The 26,394-nt window shown below is 40.9% G+C and overlaps 1 protein-coding gene and 1 non-coding gene across 2 annotated transcripts in view; both read right to left on the bottom strand.

Moving 5' to 3' along the window:
• PKHD1 (PKHD1 ciliary IPT domain containing fibrocystin/polyductin) overlaps positions 1–26,394 on the bottom strand; it is a 440,412-nt gene that overhangs the window by 262,458 nt on the left and 151,560 nt on the right. The window contains exon 36 of the mRNA XM_058662233.1: positions 15,679–15,891. Within this exon, the coding sequence (XP_058518216.1) occupies positions 15,679–15,891 (213 nt within the window). The remainder of the gene's footprint in view (positions 1–15,678; positions 15,892–26,394) is intronic.
• Positions 16,154–16,257, bottom strand: LOC118758402 (U6 spliceosomal RNA). The gene has a single exon (XR_004995695.2). It is a non-coding gene; the product is annotated as a U6 spliceosomal RNA (small nuclear RNA).

The raw sequence follows: 26,394 nt of genomic DNA, 5'->3' as shown, positions 1-26,394 counted from the left end.
AAGCATTTTTAGAAGTATCAAAGAAGAGTTAAGTTGTGTGACTGGCATAGTGGCCTAGCAAGCTAATTCTCCATGAGCAGTGCTGGTATCCCACATGGTCACCAGTTTTTGCTCCACTTCTGGTTCAGATGCCTTGTAATGACCTCAGAAAACAGCAGAGGATAGTCCAAGACCTTGGACCTCTGGGAGCTACAAGAGGCTCCCAGTTTCAGATTGACATAGCTCTGCTTATTGCTGACATTTGGGGAATGAACCAGCAGCTGGAAGATTTCTTTTTCTGTCTTCCTCCCTCCCTCTGTAACTCTGCCTTTCAAATAAAAATAAATAAATCTTTTTTATTTTTAAAGAAAAGCTAAGATGTGTTTCTACCCAATTGGAGCTTTATTGTTGTTTTGATTCAAAATAAGTGACTGAAAACAATCAAAGGATGAAGCTCAAAACCTAGGAAACAGCACATGGAAAGATAACTGGGAACTGCTGGGTTGCAATTCCAAGCTGCTGTGAGGATTTCAGGCTCTTCAACAAAAAACATCCAGAACTTGAGTGCAATGTCCTTCAGAGAGAAGTAGAAAATCCTCATGGTCAGAGCCCAGGCCTAATCCTGCTCGTTATCCCAAAAGCATACAGAAATCCACATACGTTGTTTTTACACAACTATTTTTGTTTTTATTTCACATATTTCATAATGGAAATTTAGGAATATGATGATACTTCCCACCCTACCCATGAATCAGCACTGGCATCCCATATGGGCACTGGTTCTTGTACTGGCTCTCCCACTTCCCATCCAACTACCTGTTTGTGGCCTGGGAAAAAGTATAAGATGGCACAAAGTCTTGGAACCCTGTACCCACATGGGAAAACCAGAAGTTTCAGGCTTTCGGCTTAAGATTGGCTCAGCTCTGGCCATTGAAGCTAGCAGACAGAAAATCTTTCTGTCTCTCCTTCTTTCTGTAAATCTGACTTTCCAAGAAAAATTAAAAATCTTAAGGAAAACAAGAACATGAACTTCCTACAATCTTATAACAAATTAGCATACATCAAACTGCTCCTTTCCTCAATGCATGCTGTCAGTTACATCTTTATATAAGAATACTATAATTCTGTGTGTGCCATTTTATAATTTTTCTCTACTTAATATAGTCAGAACATCCTTTAGCAGATTATCATATATTATTTGACTATGTATGACATGTTTTAAAACAAAAATAAGCTATCTTGCAGTTCTGAAGCTCAGAATTCTCAAAATAGACCTATTGACAGACATAAAACTGTTGGCAGGGCTGCTTTTTCTAGAAAGGAAAATCCATTCTCTTGCCATCTTCACTTTCCATTGGCTTGTTCCTTCATCTGAAAAACCCATCTTTCTTGTCTTTGCCTCCATCATCCATTGTTTTTCACCGTTAGACCAATGAACCCCAACAGACCCATCTGGATTTTCTAGGATAATCTCCTGCTTCAATAGCTTTAAAATTATTCAAAATAATTATTTTATTTAACTGAAAGCTGAATTATAGGAGAGACAGAGAGATATAGAGATAATATCTTCCATATGATAGCTCACCCCCATCCCAAATGGCCACAATGGCCAGAATTGGACCAGGCCGAAGCCAGGAACTGGGAGCTTCCTCCAAGTCCTCCTCATGGCCCCCAGTGCCTATTGACTCGTGCTACGTTCTTCAACTTTACCAGGTGCATCAATAAGGAGCTAGATAGGAAGTCGATAGATAGACAGCCAGTACCCAAACTAACACTCACGAAAGGCTACCACTGCAGGTGGTGGCAAAAACACATCACACCACAATGCCAGCCACCAGATCTTAAAGTTAATAACATATGTAAAACCCCTTTTGCCAAATAAGGTGGCTCTTATGGGTTCCACAAATCAGGACCTGAATACATTTGATCTTTATTTTACTATTTCTCTTTTCTAAAGAGATGCATTTATTTTTATTGGAATGGCAAATTTACTGAGAGACCAAGAAATAGAAATATCTTCCATCCACTGACATATTCCCAAAATGGCCAGGGCTGAACCAATCTGAAGCCAGGAGCCAAGAACTTCTTCTAGCTCTCCCACTTGAGTACAGGGTCCCAAGGCTTTGGGCAATCCCCCATTGCTTTCCCAGGTCATAAGCAGGGAGCCAGATTGGAAGTAGAGCAACCAAGACACAAACCTGCACACACTGAGATCCTGGTACCTGTAGGCAGATTAGCCAGACGAGCCTACAAGTCAGCTCCTTGATGTCAATTTTTCAACCTACAATGACTGCACTGTTAGATAAATACTATTGAGAAAAAAAAGTATTTAAAAACTTGGAAACTGACTTGTGAATCATATAAAAATAATTTTTAGAGTGATTAAAGTAAGAAATCTTTCTCTGTAATGAACTAGATAATAGTTTAAATTTGCAGGCCATGTGCACTCTGTCTAACTACACAGGTCTGTCACTATATTGCAACACAGACAAAGATAATATCAAAAACAATTGCATATGGCTGTATTTCAACAAATCTTTCTTTACAACACAAGTAATTTGGCCCAGGGGCTACAACTCCTTGACCATAATTAGGAGACCTGAATGTGAAAAGAGAAAAAAAAAGAAAGAATAAAATACATGTAGGAATGAAGCATGTAAATATTTATATAGTCTTTGCATAGAACACAATTTCTAAACATAAACATAAAGGCATAAACCATAAAAGCAAATATTTGCAAATATGTCATAACAGAGATCAGGAGACACCATAAAATACCGGAAGGAAAGTAAAAAGATCAAAGTTCTTTGTGTGTCTATCAAGAATATACAAAAGAATCCAAGAGGAATTATGGCCTCCTTGAGATCTTAAAACACTCTAAAAAATTTAAATTGAGATTGTTTCAAAAACGTAAGTGGGATGCTGTTTGGGTTACCAATTAAAATACTCTTTGGGTCACCTTCTTCCCATATCAGAGTGCCTGATTTTGAATCCAAAGACCCTTCTGTTTCCAGCTTCCTGCCAATGCATAGCCACGGAGTAGCTGATAGTACTGATAGTACTAGTAGCGCTAGTAGTGAAGCCCTGCCACCCACCTGAGAGACTTGAATTGGGTTCCCATTCTCTGCTGATATTGGCGGAATAAACCAGAGCCTGAAAAATAATCAGTTTCTCCGTGTATCTATCTTCTAAATATACAAAGAGTAAATAAAATTAAGATAGTCATGCTGACATAGTATACCAGCTATGACTGTACAAAACAAAAGCACCCTCATGTACCCTGTGCTGCTTAACCCTGTGAAGAGGATGAAATGAATTTAGTTACTGCTTCTTCCAGGCATTGGTTTCATCATCTCTAAAACGAAAGTAATATTCCCAGTCTGTCCTGCTTCACAGGGTTGTTGTGAGAATTTGATGTGAGGAAAGAAGGGAGAAGAGCTTTGAGAATTATAAAGTGCCAGGATCTAGGTAAAATCCAATTTTAACAAATACTGAATATAATACTCAATTCAGTGATACCTCTTCTCCATGACAAGCTGAAAGCAGTACTATTAATAGTACTGCTTTGATGATGCATATAGAAGAATTCTCTTTGAAGGCAAAATAACAAGCTTCTGCCTATGTAGCTTTCCATTTACTGAATAAAGTTGAGGTTTATTTTTGGTACTCAGAAATGTAAAAAGATGTAAAATTGAGACTATGTTAACCATTTAATACACTAAGAGAAAGATAATACTGGGATACAAAGATGGGAGTCAGCTTGGAACATATGTCAGAGTGCAGGCAGGGATCTAATTCAAGTAGGGAATCATAGTCATGCCAAAAATTTTGGATTTTATCATACCAACAATGGGAAGCCACTAAAGAGTTTTGAGTAGTAGCGTGATATAAACAGATGTGTGCTTATAAAGGTTAATTTTGGCTTTAAGAGAAAAAAATTAAAAATTGTAAAGAGACAAAAAAGTAGCAAACAAAGACAAATGAGACAGCTTTCACTATGTTCCAGACACAAGTTGGAGTTATGATAAACTAAGGTAACAACAGTGAAGGAAAGAGAGAGTATATGGTCTCATAAGTTATCCAGGAATGAAAATAAACAAGACTTCTTGATGAACACAATATGGGAAACAATAGAATAGGAGACATTAGGAATGACATCCAGATTTCTGGATGACAGATTACTAGGACAGAGTAACATCATCCTACTCTTCTCCGAAAAAGAAACATGGGAACTTCACCAAATCATGACTGTAAATAATAACTACAATGACAATAATTAACATCAGATGTCTAACACAGTACTAAGTACCTTCCATATTTTGACTTAACTTACATAATAACACCATGAGGAATATTTAAGCATCATTTCTGTTTTATAGTTGTGGAAAACTGAAATGCTGAGGCTTGATATCTTCCCAGATTATTTGTCTAGAAAATGATACAGCGCCCATTACTGAAAATGAGTCCTCTTTAGTTACTATGGTGATTAATTTTATGTACCAATTTGTCCATGCTGCAAGAGTGCCCATTCTGAGTATCTACCTGAAAATCTTCTGGATGACATTAGCATACAAATCTGACTAAACATGTCTCCTAGTTTAGGTGTACCTCACCCAATTAGTTGAAAACTTCAATAAGACATAAATTTTGAGCACAGAGAGCAACTCCTAACTACTTAAATAGGTCTTAACCCGGCAAGTTTTCTGTCTTCTTTTATTTAATTAGTGAACTCTATTGGATTTACCATCTTGTAAACAATGAAGTCTGTTTTGTATGAGTGTGGCCTTATGTGTGAAGGAAAACAAGATATTTGCTCACTTTCTTCATAACTTAAAAAGCATTAGTAACATAATACATAATTTTCTCTAGTGGTTCTCTTTCTGGCTTGAGTCCAAATCCAAATATTAAATAGCTGTATCAATGCCTTTGCTGATTAGAGCTCTCTATGTATATTCTCATATTTACAGAAAATAATGTCCCATCAATATCAAGATTCATGTGGTCCTGGAATTTCTGAGAAAAAAATAGTTTTTAAAATCAACCCCGGGCCTGGAGCAGTAGCCTAGTGGCTAAAGTCCTCGCCTTGCATGTGGCAGGATCTCATATGGGCGCCGGTTTTAATTTCGGCAGCTCTGCTTCCCATCCAGCTCCCTGATTGTGTCCTGGGAAAGCAGCAGAGGATAGCCCAAAGCCGCAGGACACTGTACCTGCATGAAAGACCTGGAAGAGGCTCCAGGCTCCTTGCTTTGGATTGGCTCAGCTCCAGCTATTGCGGCCACTTGGAGAGTGAACCATCAGATGGAAGATCTTCCTCTGTCTCTTCTCCTCTCTGTATATCTGACTTTCCAATAAAAATAAAATCTTTTTAAAAAGCCACTTTTAGAGTTACATCTAAAAGATATTTCTATGTTAATATATACATAAACGCATGTGTGTGTGTGTGTGTGTGTGTGTGTGTGTGTGTGTACACATCCTCGATGGGCTTGTTGTTTACTCCCCAAATGACAACAAAAATCATGGCTAGATCAGGACAAAGTGATGAGCCAAGAACTCCATGCTGGACTTTCTAGGTAATGGCAGGTACACAAGTGCTTTAGGGCATCACCTCCTGCTTTCTAGGTGCTTTAGTAGAGACACAGAACAGAAGCAAGGCATGCAGGACACAAACCAACTCTCCAGTGTGGGACGCAGACATCCCAACCACTATCCCACAATGCCATCCCTGAAGCCAATACTTCTTGAACAAAACAGTGCTCTAGGAAATGGATATGGATACGTAGACACAGATCAGATGATGGAGATTCCACTGAAACAATGGAGTTAATATTATAACTAAGCCACATGTAATAGATTATGCTAAAAGTCATAGAGGGCCTGACGCAATGGCCTTGCAACTAAAGTCCTCACCTTGACCGCAACCGGAATCCCATATGGGCACCAGTTCTATTCCCAGAGGTCCCGCTTCCCATCTAGCTCCCTGCTTGTGCTGTGTGAAGGCAGTTCAGAACAGTCCAAAACTTTGGGACTCTGCATCTGTACAGGAGACCTGGAAGAAACACTGGGCTCCAGACTTCAGATTGGCTCAGTTCAAGCTGTTGCAGCCATTTGGGGAGTGAACCATCAGATGGAAAATTTCCTGTCTCTCCTCTACTCTTTACATCTGCCTTTCCAATAAAAATACATAAATCTTTTTTAAAAAGTCACAGAGGAAAAAAACTGGAGGGATATGCAATGTAATGGTGGGAGTGATGAAATCATCTCAGACGTCAAATGACCACTGAGAAACAAAAAGAATTACTTCATCCCAAGCCCCAGACTCCCATTTCTTTTTTTTTTTTTTTTTCTTAGGAGACTCCCATTTCTGTCCCTATGAGCGAAGAGTTTAACTGGAAATGAAGTCAACTCAGGGGGGAAATACAACCAAGAGCTTCAAAGAAATAGTCTTAATGATCTCATTGTAGCACCTGGACTCCGCTGTGCTTCAAGTTTTTCAGTTATATGAAGCAATAAAGGCCCCTATTTTTTGTTTGAATTGGGTTTCCTGTCACTTGCCACCAACAAAGATCTGACAAATGCCAACACTTTCAAGTATATATAGAAACTTCAAGTACCTTTCAATGTGTTTCTAAGTGGGGTTCCTGCTGTATTTGAATTTTTGAATAGCTAGAACTCATTTCTAATTAGCAGTATACATTTACATGTAAACACCTAAAATTAAAAGACCTTAAAAACAGCATGTTCAGCAAAATGCATTTAAACAAGTTCCTTAAAGTGTGGCTTGTATTATTAATTAAAGGAACCCTTTCACATAAATGGTTCCAAGGTCACTCTTGTCCAAATTAATGAGGTTTTAACGGATGCTCATCGGCCACTGTGCATAGAATGGTACATTTTGGATTATTTTGAAGCAGTATTAGAGCACAGAAGAGTCCTGCTTTTTTTGTTGGGAGTGTTGGTTATAAAGGTAAAGTTAGTCATCTAGTCCTGGCCATCCTGAGCCTAAGAAGTACCCTCTGAGCAATTGTGATCTGCCTCACTTGCCAGCTAACCATATCCCCAGGATACACTGAAACGTGTTTAAATTGAAGATTGTAGAAAGCAACAATAACTCCTAAATTTCCCCCATCCTCCTTCCTCCAAGCCATTCTTCCATTTAGGGTTACTTTCTTTACAACCTTAAACAAAACAAGATGAAACACAGCCACAAACAACAACAATAAAATGAATCATTCTTTCTTTCAACCCAACATCCCCTTAGAATATCCTTTCACACACAGAGTAGGTTGTTTTAACTCTCCAGAATCTACCAAGACGGCCTAAACATATAGCCAAGCAATGACAACCTCCATACCTTTTAAGGGGACCATAAATAACAAGAAAGACATCCTCTTTGATCTTATTAAAAAAAAAATTAAGAGGCTGTCACAGTTATGCAACCAGATAAGCTTTTGTTTTTTGCTGCTAGAATAGCATATGAGTGCTGATTCAAGTTCTGGCAGCTCCATTTCTGACCCATCTCCCCGCTAATGGCCTGGGAAAGCAGAAGAGGATGCCTTAAGTCCTTAGGACTCTGTAACCGCAAGAGAGACCAGTAAGAAGCCCTTGGCTCAGGGCTTTGGATAGCCCCAGCTCCGGCTAGTGTGGCTCCTTGGGGGTGAATGGGTCAACAAAAGATGCCTCTGCTGTTCCAAGGCCCTCGAGCTGCAACCTTGAGGAAGAGAAAGTTAACATTAAACAAAGTGGAGACTCACTTTTCAAACTTGACTAATTACAACTGGCCTTTATAATATCTGAGAACATTTAAAAAGTTGTGGTGTTAAAAGAAAAAAAAAAAACTCATCAAACACCTACAGAAATGATGCCTAAAGGAAATATCACATCTGTTGTCAGACTTCTGTCTAGAAGGCTTGCATCTTCCAAACATCTGCAAAATAATGCACCTTTTCCATTTCCTCAGCCTTGTGGCAGATTTCCACATCTTAACAACTCAAGTTTTTTTCTGTGAAATTCCAGGCACTATTTGGTAGTGATCAATGCCAAAGGGCGAGAGAGAACTTCAGCGGTGCACTGATGAAATCCAGTGAAGGAGGGAGAAAAACCCTAGCACTCACATATCTCAGAAAATTGGATTCTATGAGTCAGCATGTTAGCATCTATGCTAATCCTCTACCTGCAGCGCCCACATCTCACATGGGCACCAATTCATGCCATTGCACTTCCAATCCAGTCCCCTGCTTAAGGCCTTTGAAAGCAGCAGAGTACGGTCCAACCCCTTAGCCCCCTGCACCCTTGGGGTGTCCCAGAGGAAGTTCCTAGCTTGGGATTAGCTCAGCTCTGGCCATTGTGACCATTTGGCGAGTGAAGCAGCAGAAGGAAAATCTCCTTCTCTGTCTCTCTCTCTGTAATATCTGTTTCTCAAACAAAAATAAATCATTTTTAAAAATTGCAGCAAAAAAGTAAATTAGATTCTATCAAGTTCTAGGACAGAGCTTTTCAAAATTTTGAAAACTCTGAAAGATTTGAGTCTAACTGGAGTAAAGCTTTCAGCAAAATATACATAATTATTTTACCGCTCTGCCACTTGACAGGACACCAGTTTGGCAGTGGGAACACAATGGACATTTTTGTTTTCCTGACCTCACACATCTGTTTCCCTCGGCACAAAGGCAGCTGGAAAGGATAACTGCAATTTTACAAACTGGGTTTGTACAACAGTACTGTCTATATTTGTGTATCTCTTCCTATGCGTTCCAGAGACCTAGAGACTTCACAGACTGAATCAAAAGGCTAAGATTTTCGTTTCAATACTCCACAGAAAACTAATGGTTTTATCTGGTAGATATATGCCTTTCTGGGACAAACTTTTTGCTTAGGTGACTAGCATCCTGAAACACACAGTCATATAAATATACACCCACCTCTACGAAACCCCCCCCCAATATCTCATGCTTTCATGGCCACCTCTGTTCAACATAGATTTGCATTTTCTCTGGGGCTTTGCCTTCCTAGCTTCAGAAGTAGACAAAAGCAAGAAAAGGCAATCTGAGAGGAAGTAGAGAAAATCACAGTGCATGCTGTAACCACGCTGGATAAATCAAGAAGATTTCATAAGGTCTTGCCTGGTTATTTTGTTAGGACACAGAGCCCTCTGGTTGGTGGTAGAAAATCAAAGATAACTTGGAACCAAGAAATGTCCAAGGCCAAACAGAAGAAGTCAACTAGGAAATGGAGAAAGAGAAGCCCAACTCTTAATAAGGCCCCAGAGGTGGGAGACAGAGTGTCTCGATGCGATGCAAACACCTAGAAGCAACCGTATCCAGGGTCAGTTAACTTTCTGCCTATTCTGTAATTTCACCTAGGGCATTTGCACTGGTTTTCTGTCCCTTAAGACCAAATGATGTAAGAATAACACACTTGCATACAATAACACCATACCACAACTCTGATTTGTTTTCCAGCCTAAGCGAGTGAAAGCAGAAGAAATGGAGGAGTTATGGTCTGGAGGGAATATTATGTTAGAGGAAATGCTGAGCATATGACACAGCAGACAGACTGTTGCATGAACATGAATGATCATGAGATGAAACTGGATTCTAGAAAGTTTCATCCTACATCAAAGAACAGACTTTATACAAAATGTCCTGGAGGTTAATCAGGAATCACGCAAGGAAAGGTCTTAGATCCCTCAAAAGGATCTATACACTGTAGTTCAGAAAGTGACCTTGTACGGATGTTTTAATAACAATGTTTTGTCCTGGCACAATGGCTTAATCTCTAAATCCTCACCTTGCAAGCGCTGGGATCCCAATGTGCACCAGTTCAGTCTCAGCTGTTCCACTTCCCATCCGGCTCCCTACTTGTGGCCGGGGAAGCAGTGGAGGATGGACCAAGCCCTTGCAACTCTACGCTGATGTGCGACCCCCAGAAGTGGCTCCTGGCTCTTGGCTTCTGATCAGCTCAGCCCCAGCCATTACAACCATTCGGGGAGTAAGCCAGCAAATCTGTCTCTCCTCTCTGCAGATTTGATCTGCCTTTCAAACAAAAATAACTAAATTTTGAAAAAAATATAACAGTGGCACTCTTCTAATTACTTTGAACACAAATATGTAATACAGATAAAACCTATGAATCAAAAACTCAAAAACTTCAATGTCTATTGCATGATTCCCAAATACTTCATTACTAGTAGAGCCCTTGTTCCAGGAAACATCTGGATTTTGTAGAACATGACAGTGAAGGCACTTACCAGAAACATATTCCTTTACACATGCTTGCCACACATACACTATTTCAGGCTTAATGAGAGCTGGTATTCTTGAGCAAGTTTAAAAGGAATACACACAGCACTTGCAAGAAGCATGGAAGTAAAATACAGAAATGAGATTCTTTCAGGAGGAAAGCATACCACATCCAAACTTACAAATATACATCTCTTTCGTACTGATTTCTATTAATTGGTGTTTCTAAAATTTGTACTGCTGTTTTCCTAAAACATGCGCCACAAACTAGTTTTTCTTAGAAATTTTCATCTACCTTTAATGCCTACCTATTATAATCTTGACAAAAGGACAAAAGCATAAGTCTAGTCAATTCTATAAGACTTCTTTTCTACTGAGAAACTGTCAGCCAAATTTCTCTGGGAGGAACTAGAAATGAAATGAGAGACATTGATAAATTTCCCTGCTGAACAATCAATAAAAAACCCCACCATTCTGCTCAGACTCCCACTGTGGAAGCAAGAGCCGTAATTACATTGTCAAAAATTCAAGCTGCCCAGGCTGACAGCGACCCCCTTGAAAAGTGACAGGTGATTGGCACTCTGTTTGGGGGCGAACCTGGGCTAGCAGACAAGGTAGGCAACACAAAAGGCGAAAGAGAAATTTCCTTACTGACTACCAATACCTAAACCCCCGACCACCACTCTAGAGAAATCTATGACCTTTTGGTCATATTAACATAACCAAGTGAGCAGCTGACAGAACTCCCTGTTCAATCTCCACAGCAGACTTGGAACAGCCCCTGTCTTGACTCACTCCAAACAGCCTGAAAACGAAAGTGAGCAATATGTGTGTAGGCAGGTTGGGGGAGGGTGTGCACACACACATGTATACAAGTATGGATGCATGAATGTAGCAGTGCTTGAGTTTTTCGCCAGTAAAAAAAAAAAAAAAAAGCGAAACCTTCTTTCAATTCCATTATTTTCTTATGACAGCTAAACAGTACGTCTGTTTGCCCAGCGATCCTAACCTATGACAAAAATCATCTGGAGCATCAGGGGTAACAGGACAATAATGAAGAATGACATGGGGAAGGGTTGGGCAGGGAGAGTTAGGACTGCCATTCAGACCCATTTGTGCAATTCTATATGATCCAAGATGGAACTTGATCAGGATCCATCAGTTCCTAGCTGCCCGATGTTAAAGACCAATTGCTTGCCAAATGCCTGAGTTGCTAGGAAGTAGCCTCAACCTGGCTAAAAGCGGCCACTGCAAGCAGTTTTCAGAAAGTCTTCATCACGATCATGCCTGCAAGTGGAGGTTATGCACTGCTGGGAAGCAGCTGCTCCACAGAGATGAAAATCTAAAGATGTCCACTAGGTGCTAGAAAGAGAGCAGGAGATGCCTGGGGAAAATGGTCCTTCTTGGTCCCCAAAGCAAAAACTCTTCTCATTCTCAGATTAAATGAGATAGGCAAGAATATTGATATGGAAGATCTCTAAGCAAAGCTGGCCCCATGTTGAACTCTAAAACTGTCTGCTGTACCCCTCCCACATTTCCTCACATTCCCGTAAAATATGCAATCACTAGTACTGTGGACTCAGACTTCTGGGGAAAAAAGAAATCAATATAATCAAAATAGTAAGGATGCAGCCTGCATGTTATCGTGAGTTCTACTGTTTGGCAACCTTCGGGAGCAGTAAATCTACAAGCTGGGAACGGGGTTTTTCAGGCTCGAACAGAGATTAATTTGTCTCAGGTCATAGCAGATAACTGTTTTAATTAGACTAATTTCTGGTTCCAAAACTCTTCACTACCAAAATCATGGTATCTTCAAATTTAGTCAATGGACCACATTTCATGTCCAGATACCACTCCCATTCCACCCAAGCCCCTCTGAATCAGACTCGGGGGATGAGGCCTACAAGTCTGCATTCTTAAAAAGTCCCTGAAAGAATCTTTTGTGTGTCAAGGTTTGTGAACACACTACACTGTTCTGGAAAGCTGAGTGAATATTGGGTCATTAAGTACCTTCTGGGTATAAGGTAGTGAATCAAGTTACTCCCTGCTTTGCATACTTGACAGCAAAAGAAAATTAGTTTTTCCCTAAAGTTCCAGTGTCACCAGACCCACCTTTGGCCCTGGGAAAAGGCCTGCGAAATTACGTAACGATTTTAACCATGATATACCACTGTGCCGGAGGGGAAGATCTGTGTGAGACCTCAGGTGGTGAGGAACGGTGAAGAGCGGGGATTGATGGGGTGCACGTGGGGCTGTGACTCTGACAGATACAGCAGGAAGTGAATCCTCCCTTCCCAAATGGCCACATTCTTTTCTGCACAATATTTCTTTCCAGTGTTTGAGGTGTGGCAGCATCAGTTCAGAGAGGAAGTGGCTGGAGCCCAAGAGTGATCAGAGTGCCAGCCCTGTGGTTGTCATGAGAGTCTAGTCACCCCTCTGTGGGAAGGGCCTGGGGCAGTGGATGAAAGAGTTGTTGATGACAGCCAAATCTAGAAATACAGGAAAGGCAAGGAGAAGGGGTGGATAGGAAGAGGATCAGAAGGGTTCAGAAGTGGAATGTGAAAAGAAAATGAGAGACAAAAGGAAAGGAGGCGGCGGCGAATGGATATAAAGCAGCACAGGAGGTGGAGATCTCCTCCAATTTGAGCAACATCACGTGGCTGCAGTAACATGTCATTAGCTTTCATATTCTCAAAATGTATTAAAAACATCTATTTTCTTTTAATTAGTTCATTGTGACTGTAAGCAGAAGTACTAGGCATTTTTTTAATGTGATACTTGCTTACAAAGGCTAACAAGCACAGAGCACTTATAAATGAGAGACACACAAACATTTCACTGATCCTTCATAGTAAGTAAAGCATGGGAATGGAAAGTGGTTGCAATGAAAGAAGCAGAGTAAAGAAAATTTTAAATTTTCTGTTTTCTTTATTTTAAATTTCAGTTTCCACCCAGAGCTGTGCTCACAGCATCCTGTGAGGCAGAGGTTCTCAGATCTGAGTATTCCAGGGTCTTTGGATACTGAATGGCCTGGCTAAAACCCTGAGCTATCCCCTCTGGTTCAAACTTTTTCCTATAGTAAACAGTAACATTTTGCGATGGCAATCTAAGTGACAAACGAACAAGAGCAACCTTTGAAGACTGGGGCTGCTGTGTGAACAAGTGGAAGACACTCATGGATCCTGGACTACATGATAAGGGTGGGTGCTTGCTGATGATGAGAACAAACCTTTCTGGAACAGAATGTAACTATGATGAGAGTAGGCAGTTTGAATTTCTCTTCTGACAGGGATTTTAAAACCTTACAAAAGGTATTCCCCAGTGTCTAGCACACTGGTTGACCTTTTTTTTTTTTTTTAAAAGATTTTATTATTATTGGAAAGCCGGATATACAGAGAGGAGGAGAGACAGAGAGGAAGATCTTCCATCCGATGTTTCACTACCCAAGTGAGCCGCAACGGCCCGTGCTGTGCCAATCCGAAGCCGGGAACCAGGAACCTCTTCCAGGTCTCCCACGTGGGTGCAGGGTCCCAAAGCTTTGGGCCGTCCTCGACTGCCTTCCCAGGCCACAAGCAGGGAGCTGGATGGAAAGTGGAGCTGCCATATGGGATCCCGGGGCGTTCAAGGCGAGGACTTTAGCCCGCTAGGCCACGCCACCGAGCCCACTGGTTGACCTTTGATCATTATTAGTAAATGTAGGAGGACAAGATCTTTGTTTCCAAGGCCAATGTTGTAGCACATCAGGTTAAGCTAGCTTTTCCACATTGAATCCTGCTTCAGCACCCAGCTGCTCTTCTTGCAGCCCATCTCCAATAATGCATCTAAGAAAGCAGCTGAAGATGGCTAAAGTGCTTTGGATCCTGCTACCCATGTGGGAGATTCAGACGGAGTAGGCTCTTGGTTCTGACTGGCTCAGTCTCAGCTGTTTCAGTCATTTATGGAGTGAACCAGTAGGTGAAAGGTCTCTCTGTGTCTCTCTCTCTCTCTGTATATATAATTTTTTTTCAAATAAGTCAAACAAATTCTTAAAAGTATGTTTAAAATATCTCATTTTCCCAATTGAAAGCCAAAAGAGGAAAGAGGGTACTTCTTTGTAGTTACTGAACAGGGCACAAAGTTTGTAGCAAAAGAGCCAAGAGGACAAAATGACAGACTCCTCAACACAACAATCTATCAATATAATAGGAGGGCTTTGTGTGATGTCAATATAAAAATGACAATACTAGTAACATCATGTCTTTAGAAACTGGACAACTATCTGGAGTCAACGAATTTTTAAATTTTGTTTTAGTTTTATTTGAAAGGCTTAGACACAATGAGAAAGGGGCAAACAGGGAGCAGAGAGAGAGTCAGAAACAGAAAGAATTTTCCATCTGTTGATTTACTCCTCGAAATGCCCATAACAGCCAAGACTGGGCCCAGCCAAAGCCAGGAGCCCAGAACTCTTCTGGGTCTCCCACATGGGTGGCAAGAACAAAAGCATTTGTTCCATTACTCACAGCCCTCCAGTGTATGCATTAGCAAGAAGGTAGATAAGAAGCAGAGCTGAGACTTAAGCTTGACACTCCCAATATAAGATGCAGCCATATAAAATACCTACCTTGGGGCCCACATTTTATTCTGTCATATATCAAACATCCTGGCAGATTTAGCAATTTCCTGAATCTCAAGAGCCAAGAATGTGCATTTTGCAAAAGGTAATTAGATGATCGAAGTCAAATGAGCATGGAATAGAAATAAACCAGAGTATGAACCCTATTTTTCTCCTAGGAGTTCCTGAATACCCAACCTACCTATATGATGATTCCACATAAAACTGTAACTGAACCATGTTCACAGAATTTAGGGAAGAGGGCTCAACAATAGCAACAAAATAAAGTCATCTCTATTTTGTTTGTTCTGCCAGGCTATTGCATATAGAAACAACTTCAGTACATGTTGCCATTGCATCACCCAGTTTTCAGTAGGTTGCCCTGCATATACAAATGCAAACCTCAAAGGCTTATGACAACACAGTTTATTCCTCACACACATCCTTGAGTTTTTCATTTATACTCCCCAGCTGAAAGAACAGTTCCTCTCTGCTTTCAAATAGAAGGAAAAGAGTAAAGTGACTAAAGCATCTCAAAAGTTTTTAAATTGCTACTTGGCTGTGTACATAGTTTCTGTTTGCCTGGCAAAACAGAGAAATATGGTCGACTCATAGGGAAGCACTGAAAAAAAAAAAAACACACAGTAGACAAAAGTGAACAATCCTCTTACACAAGGGACCATGAATAATTTGAAACTGTAGTGTACTTAACCACAGGACTCACTGTGATTTACCTTGTTATTAGGGACACAATACCTTGTTCTAACTGAACACATAGCTTCAACAACATACGAAGGTAGTAAATAGTATTAGCATTTGCCAAAGTCCATGGATTTTCTAGACACAGATCTACTTCCTTTGCCCACTCACCATGCAGGGAAAGAGTCCCATTCCTTACTGCCAGGAACTTTACTCCATAGGGAAAGAAGCGGGTAGAGTAGGAACTCCCATAGAGTTTGATCCGAGCTCTGCCTTGGAAGGGTTTGTCCTCAGATCCAATCCGGAGCTCTCCACCATCAGAAACAAGGATGGCATGGGCCCTGAGATCCACAGTTCCTGTGCCCACGAAAACCAGCTTGCCTCCTAGTGGACAAGACAAAGGAAAAACTGTCAGTCCTTGGGAGAATGAAATTCAGCCCATTTTGATCAACCCAACTGCTGATGAACTCTCTTGCATATCTTATCATACTCTCTTCTAGGAGCACAAAGGGTAGAAAAGGCATCCAAGAATAGAAATGCCATTTTACAAAGCCAGTTTAGGTTACCTAACATAAAACACTACAGTGGTTTTTTTTTTAAATATATTTTATAGCAATAACCTAAAAGTCCAATAATTTAGCACTGGTTAAACATGGAATAGGAAGACTGCTAAGTTTATCCTTGCGTGGGGCCATGTTAATCCTCTCTGTATCGTTCCAATTTTAGTATATGTGCTGCCGAAGCGAGCACAATTAGCAAGAAATAAACGGGACTTATAAAATTAAAGTATAGCAAAGACTGAGAATCAAGTGTAAAAAATGAGAAAAAATATGCCAAAAGTGTAAGAATTACAATAAATGACCATAAAATTAGGTCTACTATCATACATTTATAGTGTTTTAGTTGACCAGCACCCATTACACTTTAATAACAGACCCCAGTTTCCTTGAGGAATATTCCTCTGCTCCAATGAAAATCAGGACTGTCCACGAATACTTCTTGCCTTTCCATAGCCTGAGCCTCAGACTCGGCATTCCAAAAGGATTTTGATGCAAAAAAAGAAGATAGAAGAGATCTTCCAGTAGTGGCATTTTAAGTAATAAGAGGGCAATCTTGGTTACAAGCTTCTTTCCTACCAATCTCACTATCAACCCCCAATGCCCTAATTCTTATCCACTTCTGTGCCTCACTGTCCACACCGATTTCCACTGAATCATTAAGCCATACAGTGCATTCAATTTTTAACAGTTTCTGTCAATTAATAACAAAATACAGATTTCATTTTAATCTTAATGTCCAAATTTTCTGTAACATAGGAATATTATTTCATAAAAATTACATTGTGAAATATTGAAAACTTTCACCTTCTGTTGCCTTTCATTAAAATGATTTAGAATATTTACAGTTCATACACGATTTTCACAAAAATGTTAAAATTAATTAAAGCATCCCCTATAGTTTAAACTGAATTAGCTACTCAATCTACCTTCCTCTTATGAGCGATTTACAAAAGCAGGTAACTAGACTCTTCTACCCAGTAACAAAGTCAACAGAGTTGTGACAGCATGAGAAACACAAGAGCTCCTCTCACACAAACCCTACTATAATTTTGCAGCTCTCTCAGGATAAAAGTTGAAGTCCATACACTGGGCTACAAAAGCCCCTTTGTTACTTGCTACCTCATTTCTGATGCTTTCTTCAATATGATCTTTTTCTTTGTAAGAGAGTGTGAGTGAGTGCTTCCACCTGCTGGTTCTCTACCCAAATGACCTCAACAACAAAGACTGGGCCGGTCCAAACCAGGAGCCTGAAACACCATCAAGGACTCCCACATGGGTTAACACGGATCAAGCAGTCTTCCACTAGTTCCCCAAGTCCAATAGTAGAGCGCTAGATTGGAAGCAGAGTGCCCAAGCATCTAATGGCAGGCAGTGGTTTAACCTGATGCACTGCAATATCTGCTCCAAATGCACTGGCCTGCTTATTGGTTCTCAAACAGGTCTCTGTAAGGGATTCTTCTTTACTGGAAAATTTCCCTGTCAGACATTCACAAAGCTCCCTCCCTCTCTCTGGTTTCCACCTAAATGTTAACTTCTCACACGTCTTCCCTCTCCAAGCTATATAAACCAATATGCTCTAAGGAAGGGGAAGAGCATGGATGAATCCCTATACCTACAAAACTATTTTGGAAAATAATAAAACTTCAAAAAAAATACCAAGTCCTAGCCTCTTACCCAAATGTATCTTTCTTTGTAACACTTGAAATCAGATAAACTATATGTTTAAATGTGTGTTTTCTGTCCTCCTTCACACCTTCTACAATACTTGCTTCATAAAGCCAATTAACTGTTTTGTTCATTTCTCAATTCTTAGCTTCTAGAAAAGTTACAGACAAGTAGTTGGCACTTGTCACATAATTGTTGAATGAATGAAAATGTTTCTTTTAGAGAGTCTGATTTAAGTAAAATCTACTTTTCTAAAAAAGGATGCCATAATTACACTTAATCTATAAGCCAAACATTTTCTTAAGGAGCTAAAGTAAGACGGGGAGAGAGCAGAGTGACAGGAACGGTTTGAAAGGCAGATTATACTACTATTAAGTAGGGTCTTGGTAAGCAGCTATGGGGAGCAAAGCTTTTTACCTGTAATGTTTATTTCTAAATCTAGCATTTTGTTGACACCAATTAGTGTGCAGATTGTGATCAATAAACAATTGACCCAACTGGCAAATGTAGAGTTGTTGCTCCCCTGGCCTTCTATCCAGCTTTCCTTGGCATTCTAAAATTAAGCCTTCTAGCCTTTGATTCCAAAATCCAAGCCACACATCATCAGTAACAGTCATGGGACACTTATTCTACTAGATCCTTAAAGTGCTATTCCTTTAGGCTGCAGATTCAAATGACATACTCCATCTAGGTACACAGTCTTTCATAAATTTTCATGCTAAGAATTCTTTCACCAGGCACCCACCATGATGGCTCAGTGGCTAAATCCTCATCTTGCAAGTGCCAAGATCCCATTAGGCACCAGTTCACATCCCGGCTGCTCCACTTTCCATCCAGCTCCTTGCTTACAGCCTTGGAAAGCTATAGAGAATGGCCAAAATCCTTGGGACCCTGCAACTGCATAAGAGGCATGGAAGGAGCGCCTGGCTTCAGATACGCTCAGCTCCGACCATTACAGCCATTTAGCGAGTGAACCAGCAGATGTAATATCTTTGTCTCTCCTTTCCAAAATTTAACCTGCATTTCCAATAATAATAAAAATAGTAAGTTTTCCCCAGTCAATATGGTCATTCATATGTTGAAAGAATACTTGCAAAAACACGGTCTGGGGTTTGACACTTGACAATTAATGCAATGGCATGTACTGTTATTTTAGTACTCACCTCTAATTTCTTCTACAGTTACTCCATCTTTTTAGCACTAACAAACCACCCTCTTCCAACAGTTATTTCTAGTCCTTTTTATATTTATATCCCTTATAAACAGCATCCCTTTCAAAGTATATCAAGGGGTAAGCATGATAGCATATACGGCTAATTTTCAGCTTGCCAGCATTCCATAATGACCTGGGTTCTTGTCCTGGTTGCTTCACTTCCAATCCAGCTTCCTTATTATGACCAGGAAAAGCAGAAAAGAATGGCCCTAATTCTTGGGCACCTACACGCATGTGGAAGACCCAGAAGAAGCTCCTAGTAGCTCCTGGTTCCCAGCTTCAGATCATCTCAGCTCTGGTCATTGCAGCCATTTGGGAATGAGTCAGCAGGTAGGAGATTGGTTGCTCGCTCTCTCTCCCTCTCTATCTACTCTTTCAGGTAAAATAAAAAAAAAAATACCAAATATATTATAATGTCATATACATCGTAATCAAAGTACATTTTATCTAAGAAGCAATGGTGCTGTCCCTTGATACACTACACTTGATGCTGAACATTATTATTGCATTGCCTACCAGGATTTGAGAGGATTCAAAAATAATTTTGGTTTTAATTTTCTCCTCTATTGTCATCAATCATACAAATGCAATTATAAACACTAATCCTGCTGTGAACAGAAGGAAAAAAATGTGACCTGTGATGTTAACGAAAGCTTTTTGACTCCCAGCGACATGTCATTAATGTCTTAATTAATTACATTCAACTAGTAGACCACGGATTTGCATGTCAGGATTCCCATATTATAAATAGTCAGGAAATATGAACTGACCTTGATAAGGAAGTGAAGGCTGGGCATAGAAACAAGATTCCTGTCCTACTCCTATTTATCTCTCAATGACCCTAGGTAAGTCCCACACAATTGTTGGGTTTCAGATTACCTAGTTTCCAAATATGTCCTACTCTGTGCCTAAGAATGATCTATGTTCTCACCACAGAAGTGGAAGTTAGACTGGGGCAAACACTGTGGTACAAAAGCTTTAAACTGCTCTGGGTAATACCAGCATCGCACATAAGAGCCAGTTCAAGTACTGGCTGCTCCATTTCCATTCTAGCTCCCTGTTTACACAGCTACGACGGCATCGAAAGACCCAAGTACTCCAATGCCTTTCTCCTGTGTGGGAGTGCTGGCTATAGTTCCTGGCACCTGGCTTCAGCCTAGCCAGGTCCTAGTCATCATGATCATTAGGGGAGTGAAATAATGGATGATTTCTTTCTCCCTGTCCCTTGCTCTTTATTGATTATTTTTCGAAATAAATCCAATATTTATTTTTTATTCCCAAACGCCTTCCAACATTAAACCATTTGACAGCTACATCTTTAAGCATTTAGTCAGATGTACATTCAACACTAACGCTGATAAGGAGCTCACGTTACTTGGTACCACCCAAACTGCAGGGAGCTTCAAATTTCACCTGAGGAAGGCATAATGTGACCAAGGAACATTTATGAAATACCCACCAATTGCCAAAATCTCTAGATGTGTTGTATGAAATGACTGTTGAAACCAACCTAGAAGGTTCGTATTACATTTTATAATCAATACAACAGCCTGCTTTAAAAATAAAGTTCAGGGCCGAACCCACCCAAAGACCGACCTGAAGACGCTGTGGCCGTGAGGACCGGAGGTGATTGGGGCCCGCTGGCATCTGCTCACCCTGGTCACCAGGACTCGCCAGGACCTGCCCCGCTGCGGACACCAGGACCCTGAATCACCGGGACCCGCCGGCATCTGCCCACCCTGGTCGCCAACCCCCGGGACCTGCACCAGCCGCAGCCTCCAGGCTCCATCGCGACCCGCGCGGAGACCAGCAACGGACGCAGCAGTCGGGAGACGCACTGGCGGCCAGGATTCCCACCAGAGGAAGAGGCAGACTGCAAGAACCTGAGGTTTGAGTGAGTTGGGTGGGGACAGTGGTGGGTTGGAGGCTTCGGGAGTTGGCCCCCCAGGGGCACGGACAGAGCCTGAACACAATTGGCCTCCCCGCCCCTCCCCCCCCCCAGGCTCCAGCCTCTAGAGACACAGGGCGAGTGCCTTGAGACTGCCAAAACTGTGTCTGGGAGAAAGGCAAAAGGCACACTGGATACTCCCCTGTGCCTTTGCGGTCTGGCACTCAGCTGGGCGGTGCTATCCCACAGGAACCCAAGCACGCCTCTGGGCTGGGCAGTTCCCTGCTAGCACAGGGGCGGTCGGTCCCCTGCAAGTGCTGGGGTGGGCGGACCTGCGCAGGAGGCGTTTCCAGAGAGCACCTGGAACACGCCCTATAGTCCCTTGCTCCGAGCCCTGTGATCCAGTAAACAGGGTGCGCGCACAGAGAGTGCCTTCACTCCCCCACGCCCTGTGGTAGCATACCTGTAGGGGACGAGCTGAGAGTGCGCTTTGAATCCTCTGGGCCCTGGAAGAGGCGCCCTGAGGTCCAGTGTTCTGGAGACGCACCAAAAGTGCCTTGAAAATTCCCACACCCTGCTACTCCACGCCTGCAGACTCCGATCTCTACAGGATAGTGCTTGGAGACCCCTCAGCACACTGGTGCCTAGGTCTCTCAAAAAAGAAACACTAACACAATGGGAAGAAATACCAGAAAAGGTAATGATCCAGATGAGAGTGCCAACACCCTACCAATAAAGGATCGAAAGCCAATGTCTATTTCGGAGATGCGAGATGAAGACATAGAAGATCTACCAGACAAGGAATTCAAAAAAATAATGTTAAAATATGTCAGAGACAATGAGAAGAATTGGGAGGACTTCAAGGAATTCAAGAACCACATAGCCTCAGAAATACAACAAATGAAAAGTAAAATCCTTGACTTAGAGCACAAAATTGAGAGCCTAACCAACAGAACAAATACAGCAGAAGAGAGGATCTCTGAAACGGAAGACACACAAAACGAACACACCCAGTTCATGAAACAGCTGGAGACAAGTCTGAACAAAGCCAATAAGACCATACAAGAAATGAAAGACAACCTCAGAAAATCAAATATTAGGATTATTGGCCTTCCTGAAGGAGCGGAAAAAGAATCAGGAATGCAAATGGTGCTCGACGAAATTATACAGGAAAACTTTCAAAACACTTGGAACATGAATCCAGCTCAACTCCAGGACGGTCAGGACTCCCAGCAGATATGACCCAAAGTGATCTTCACCCAGACATATGGTGCTCAAGTTCCACTCCAACGAAGACAAAGAAAGAATCCTGAGACAAGTACGAAGCAGAGAAAAGATCACATACCGGGGAAAACCAATCAGGATCACGGCTGACTTTTCTGAAGAGACCTTACAAGCAAGAAGAGAATGGACAAAGATCTTCCAAATCCTGAATCAGAACAACTGTCAACCAAGAATATTGTACCCAGCAAAGATCTCATTCGTATTTGAGAACGAAATCAAATACTTCCACAGCAAAGAGAAATTAGAAGAATATGCCAGCACAAAACCAGCTCTACAAAATCTCCTTAGAAATGCACTAATTCCAGAAAAAAAGGAGGTGAATCATAAGCAAAGATGGCAAACAGGAAGGTCTCCCCACTAAAGTCCACACAAGGAAGGGCAATAACACAGATATCAACACCCACAAAAACAAGTATGGCAGGGCAAAATCACAACCTCTCAATTTTAACTCTCAACACAAATGGCCTGAACTCACCAATCAAAAGGCATAGATTAACAGAATGGATTATCAAACAGCACCCAACTATCTGTTGCCTACAAGAGACACATCTAACCAGAAGAGATTCAAAGAAGCTGAAAGTGAAAGGTTGGAAACAGATATTTCATGCCAATGGACGAGAAAAAAAGGCTGGGGTAGCTGTCTTAATTTCAGATGATGTGGACTTCAATCTGACACACATCAAAAAGGACAGGGAAGGACATTATATATTGGTGAAGGGACTGATCCATCAGGAAGTAATTACCATTGTGAACATATATGCACCAAATTCAAACGCACCTAGCTATGTGAAGCAATTACTCACGGACTTAAGGGGAGACATAGATATGCACACAATAATAGTGGGTGATCTTAACACCCCACTAACAACTATAGACAGATCAACAAAACAAAAACTCAACAAAGAAACAACAGAACTCATACAAACAATAGAACAACTGGACTTGGTTGACATTTATAGAATTTTTTACCCTAAGGCCACAGATTATACATTTTTTTCAGCAGTACATGGCACCTTCTCCAGGATCGACCACATGATAGGACACAAAGCAAACCTAAATAACTTCAAAAAGATAGGAATCATACCATGTACCCTCTCAGACCACCACGGAATGAAGCTGGAAATCAGCAACTCAAAATGCCCCAGGAAATACAGAAACTCTTGGAGGCTGAACAATATGCTACTAAACGAACAATGGATCAGAGAAGAAATTAAAGATGAGATCAAAAAATTTATGGAAACCAATGAAAACTCTGACACAACATTCCAAAATTTGTGGGACACTGCCAAAGCAGTGCTACGGGGTAAACTCATCGCAATTGGAGCTCATGTCAAGGCCCAAGAGAGGCGCCAAATACAGGAACTAAACACACACCTCCAGGAACTGGAAAAACAACAGCAGAAGAGCCCCACACACAATAGGAAACAAGAAATCATCAAAACAAGGGAGGAAATCAACCAGATAGAAATAAAAAAAACCATACACAAAATCAATGAATCAAAAAGCTGGTTTTTTGAGAAGATAAACAAGATAGACACTCCACTGGCCCGACTGACAAAGAAAAAACAAGAGAAGGCAAGAATTACCAGCATCAAAGATGAAAAAGGCAACATAACAACAGACACCGCATCCATTAAGGCCATAATCAGAAATTACTACAAAGCACTGTACTCCAACAAATCAGAAGATCACCAAGAAATGGAAAAGTTCTTAGACTTCTACCACTTGCCAAAACTTAGCCCAGAGGCAACAAACGACCTGAACAAACCCATAACTGAAGTAGAGATTGAATCAGTGATTAAAGACCTCCCAACAAGGAAAAGCCCAGGCCCAGACGGTTTCACTCCAGAATTCTACAAAACATTCCGAACAGAGCTGACCCCAATCCTCTACAAACTCTTCAAAACAATAGAAAAAGAGGCAACCCTTCCAAACTCATTCTATGAAGCCAACATTACCTTAATCCCAAAACCAGACAGAGAACTAACAGAGAAGGAAAACTACAGACCTATCTCTTTGATGAACATTGATGCTAAGATTCTCAACAAAATCCTAGCCAACAGAATTCAAAAACACATCAGACAGATCATTCATCCAGATCAAGTAGGATTCATCCCTGGAATGCAGGGATGGTTCAACATTCGAAAATCTATAAATGTGATACACCACATCCAAAAACTGAAAAACAAGAATCACATGATAGTATCAATAGATGCGGAAAAAGCTTTCGACAAAATCCAACATCACTTCCTACTAAAAACCCTAACCAAGGTAGGCATAGATGGAAAAATCCACAACATAATTAAAGCAATATATGAAAAACCCAACGCCAGCATCATACTGAATGGAGAAAAGCTGGAACCCTTCCCACTGAGATCTGGAACAAGACAGGGATGTCCACTTTCTCCACTACTATTCAACATAGTCCTAGAGGTACTCGCTGAGGCCATAAGACAAGAAAAAGAAATCAGAGGAATCCAAATGGGAAACGAAGAAGTCAAGCTCTCACTATACGCAGATGATATGATTCTTTATGTAGAAGAGCCAAGAGACTCAATACAGAGACTGCTAGAACTTGTACGAGAGTTTGGTAGAGTGGCAGGGTACAAAATTAATGAACAAAAATCAACAGCCATAGTGTATGCGAACAGCCCCAAGATGGAAAAAGACTTAACCAGCAAGATACCATTCAAAATAACAGAGAAAAGTATGAAATATCTGGGAATAAATCTAACCAAAAATGTAGAAGACTTATTTGAAGAAAACTACAATCTGCTTAAAAAAGAAATTGAACAAGACCTCAAAAGATGGAGTAATATCCCATGCTCCTGGATAGGTAAAATCAATATCATTAAAATGTCTATACTGCCAAAAGCAATATATACATTCAACGCAATCCCAATCAAATTGCCCAAAATATTCTTCATGGAACTGGAAACAATGATCCAAAGGTTCATCTGGAAGCACAAAAAACCACGGATAGCTAGAACTATCCTGAAGAACAGGAAGTTAGCAGGGGGAATCACAGTTCCGGACCTCTGGACATACTATAGGGCAGTGGTTATCAAAACAGCGTGGTACTGGCACAAAGATAGAGAGGAAGATCAATGGAGCAGAATAGAAACGCCAGAAGGAAACCCACACAGATACAGCCAAATAATCTTTGACAAAAAGACAAACGACAACCCAGGCAAATGGGAAGGTCTGTTCAATAAATGCTGCTGGGACAACTGGTTGATAGCCTGCAGAAACAAAAAAATAGATCCACATCTCTCACCATACACTAAGATCAGATCTAAATGGATAACAGATCTAAACCTACATCCAGAAACCTTCAAACTTTTGGAAGAAAATGTTGGAAACACACTGCAACACTTAGGGGTAGGCCCTCACTTCCTAAAAAAGACTCCAGATGCAGTAGAAATCAAGACCAAAATAAACAATTGGGACCTCATCAAACTAAGAAGCTTCTGTACAGCTAGAGAAACAATCAACAAAGTAAAAAGGCAACCCACAGAATGGGAGAAGATCTTCGCACACGACATAGGTGATAGAGGGCTAATATCCAGAATATACAAAGAGCTACAAAACAACCAAAATGTCAAAACAAACAAGCCACTCAAGAAATGGGCACGGGAAATGGGCAGACACTTCACAAAGGAACAAACCCAAATGGCAAATAAACATATGAAAAAATGCTCAAGTTCCCTGGCAATAAGGGAAATCCAAATTAAAACATCAATGAGGTACCACCTAACGCCAGTAAGACTGGCCCACATGAATAAAAGCACCAACGACACTTGTTGGCGAGGTTGCGGGGAAAAGGGAACCCTACTCCACTGCTGGTGGGGCTGCAGGCTGGTACAGCCTCTATGGAAATCAGTATGGAGAATATTCAAACAACTCAAATTCAACATACCGTATGATCCAGCAATAGCACTCCTAGGAATATATCCAGAACACTTGTTCTATGAGAAACCAACATGTACTCCTATGTTCATAGCAGCACAATCAGTAATTGCAAAAACATGGAAACAACCAAAATGCCCATCAACAGAGGATTGGATAAGAAAGCTATGGTTCATCTACTCCATGGAATACTACTCAGCTATTAAAAAAAACAAACTGCAGTTCTTTGTGGCCAAATGGGCCAAACTGGAAACCATAATGCTAAGGGAAATGAGCCAATCCCAAAAGGTTAAATACCACATGTTTGCCTTAATTTAAGATGATATGATGTTATGTATAACATGTTATGTTTTGAATGTTATATGTTG

Source organism: Ochotona princeps, chromosome 1, assembly GCF_030435755.1.
Source record: "Ochotona princeps isolate mOchPri1 chromosome 1, mOchPri1.hap1, whole genome shotgun sequence".
Classification (NCBI taxonomy): Eukaryota; Metazoa; Chordata; class Mammalia; order Lagomorpha; family Ochotonidae; genus Ochotona; species Ochotona princeps.
This window is presented reverse-complemented; position numbering and strand designations above follow the sequence as displayed.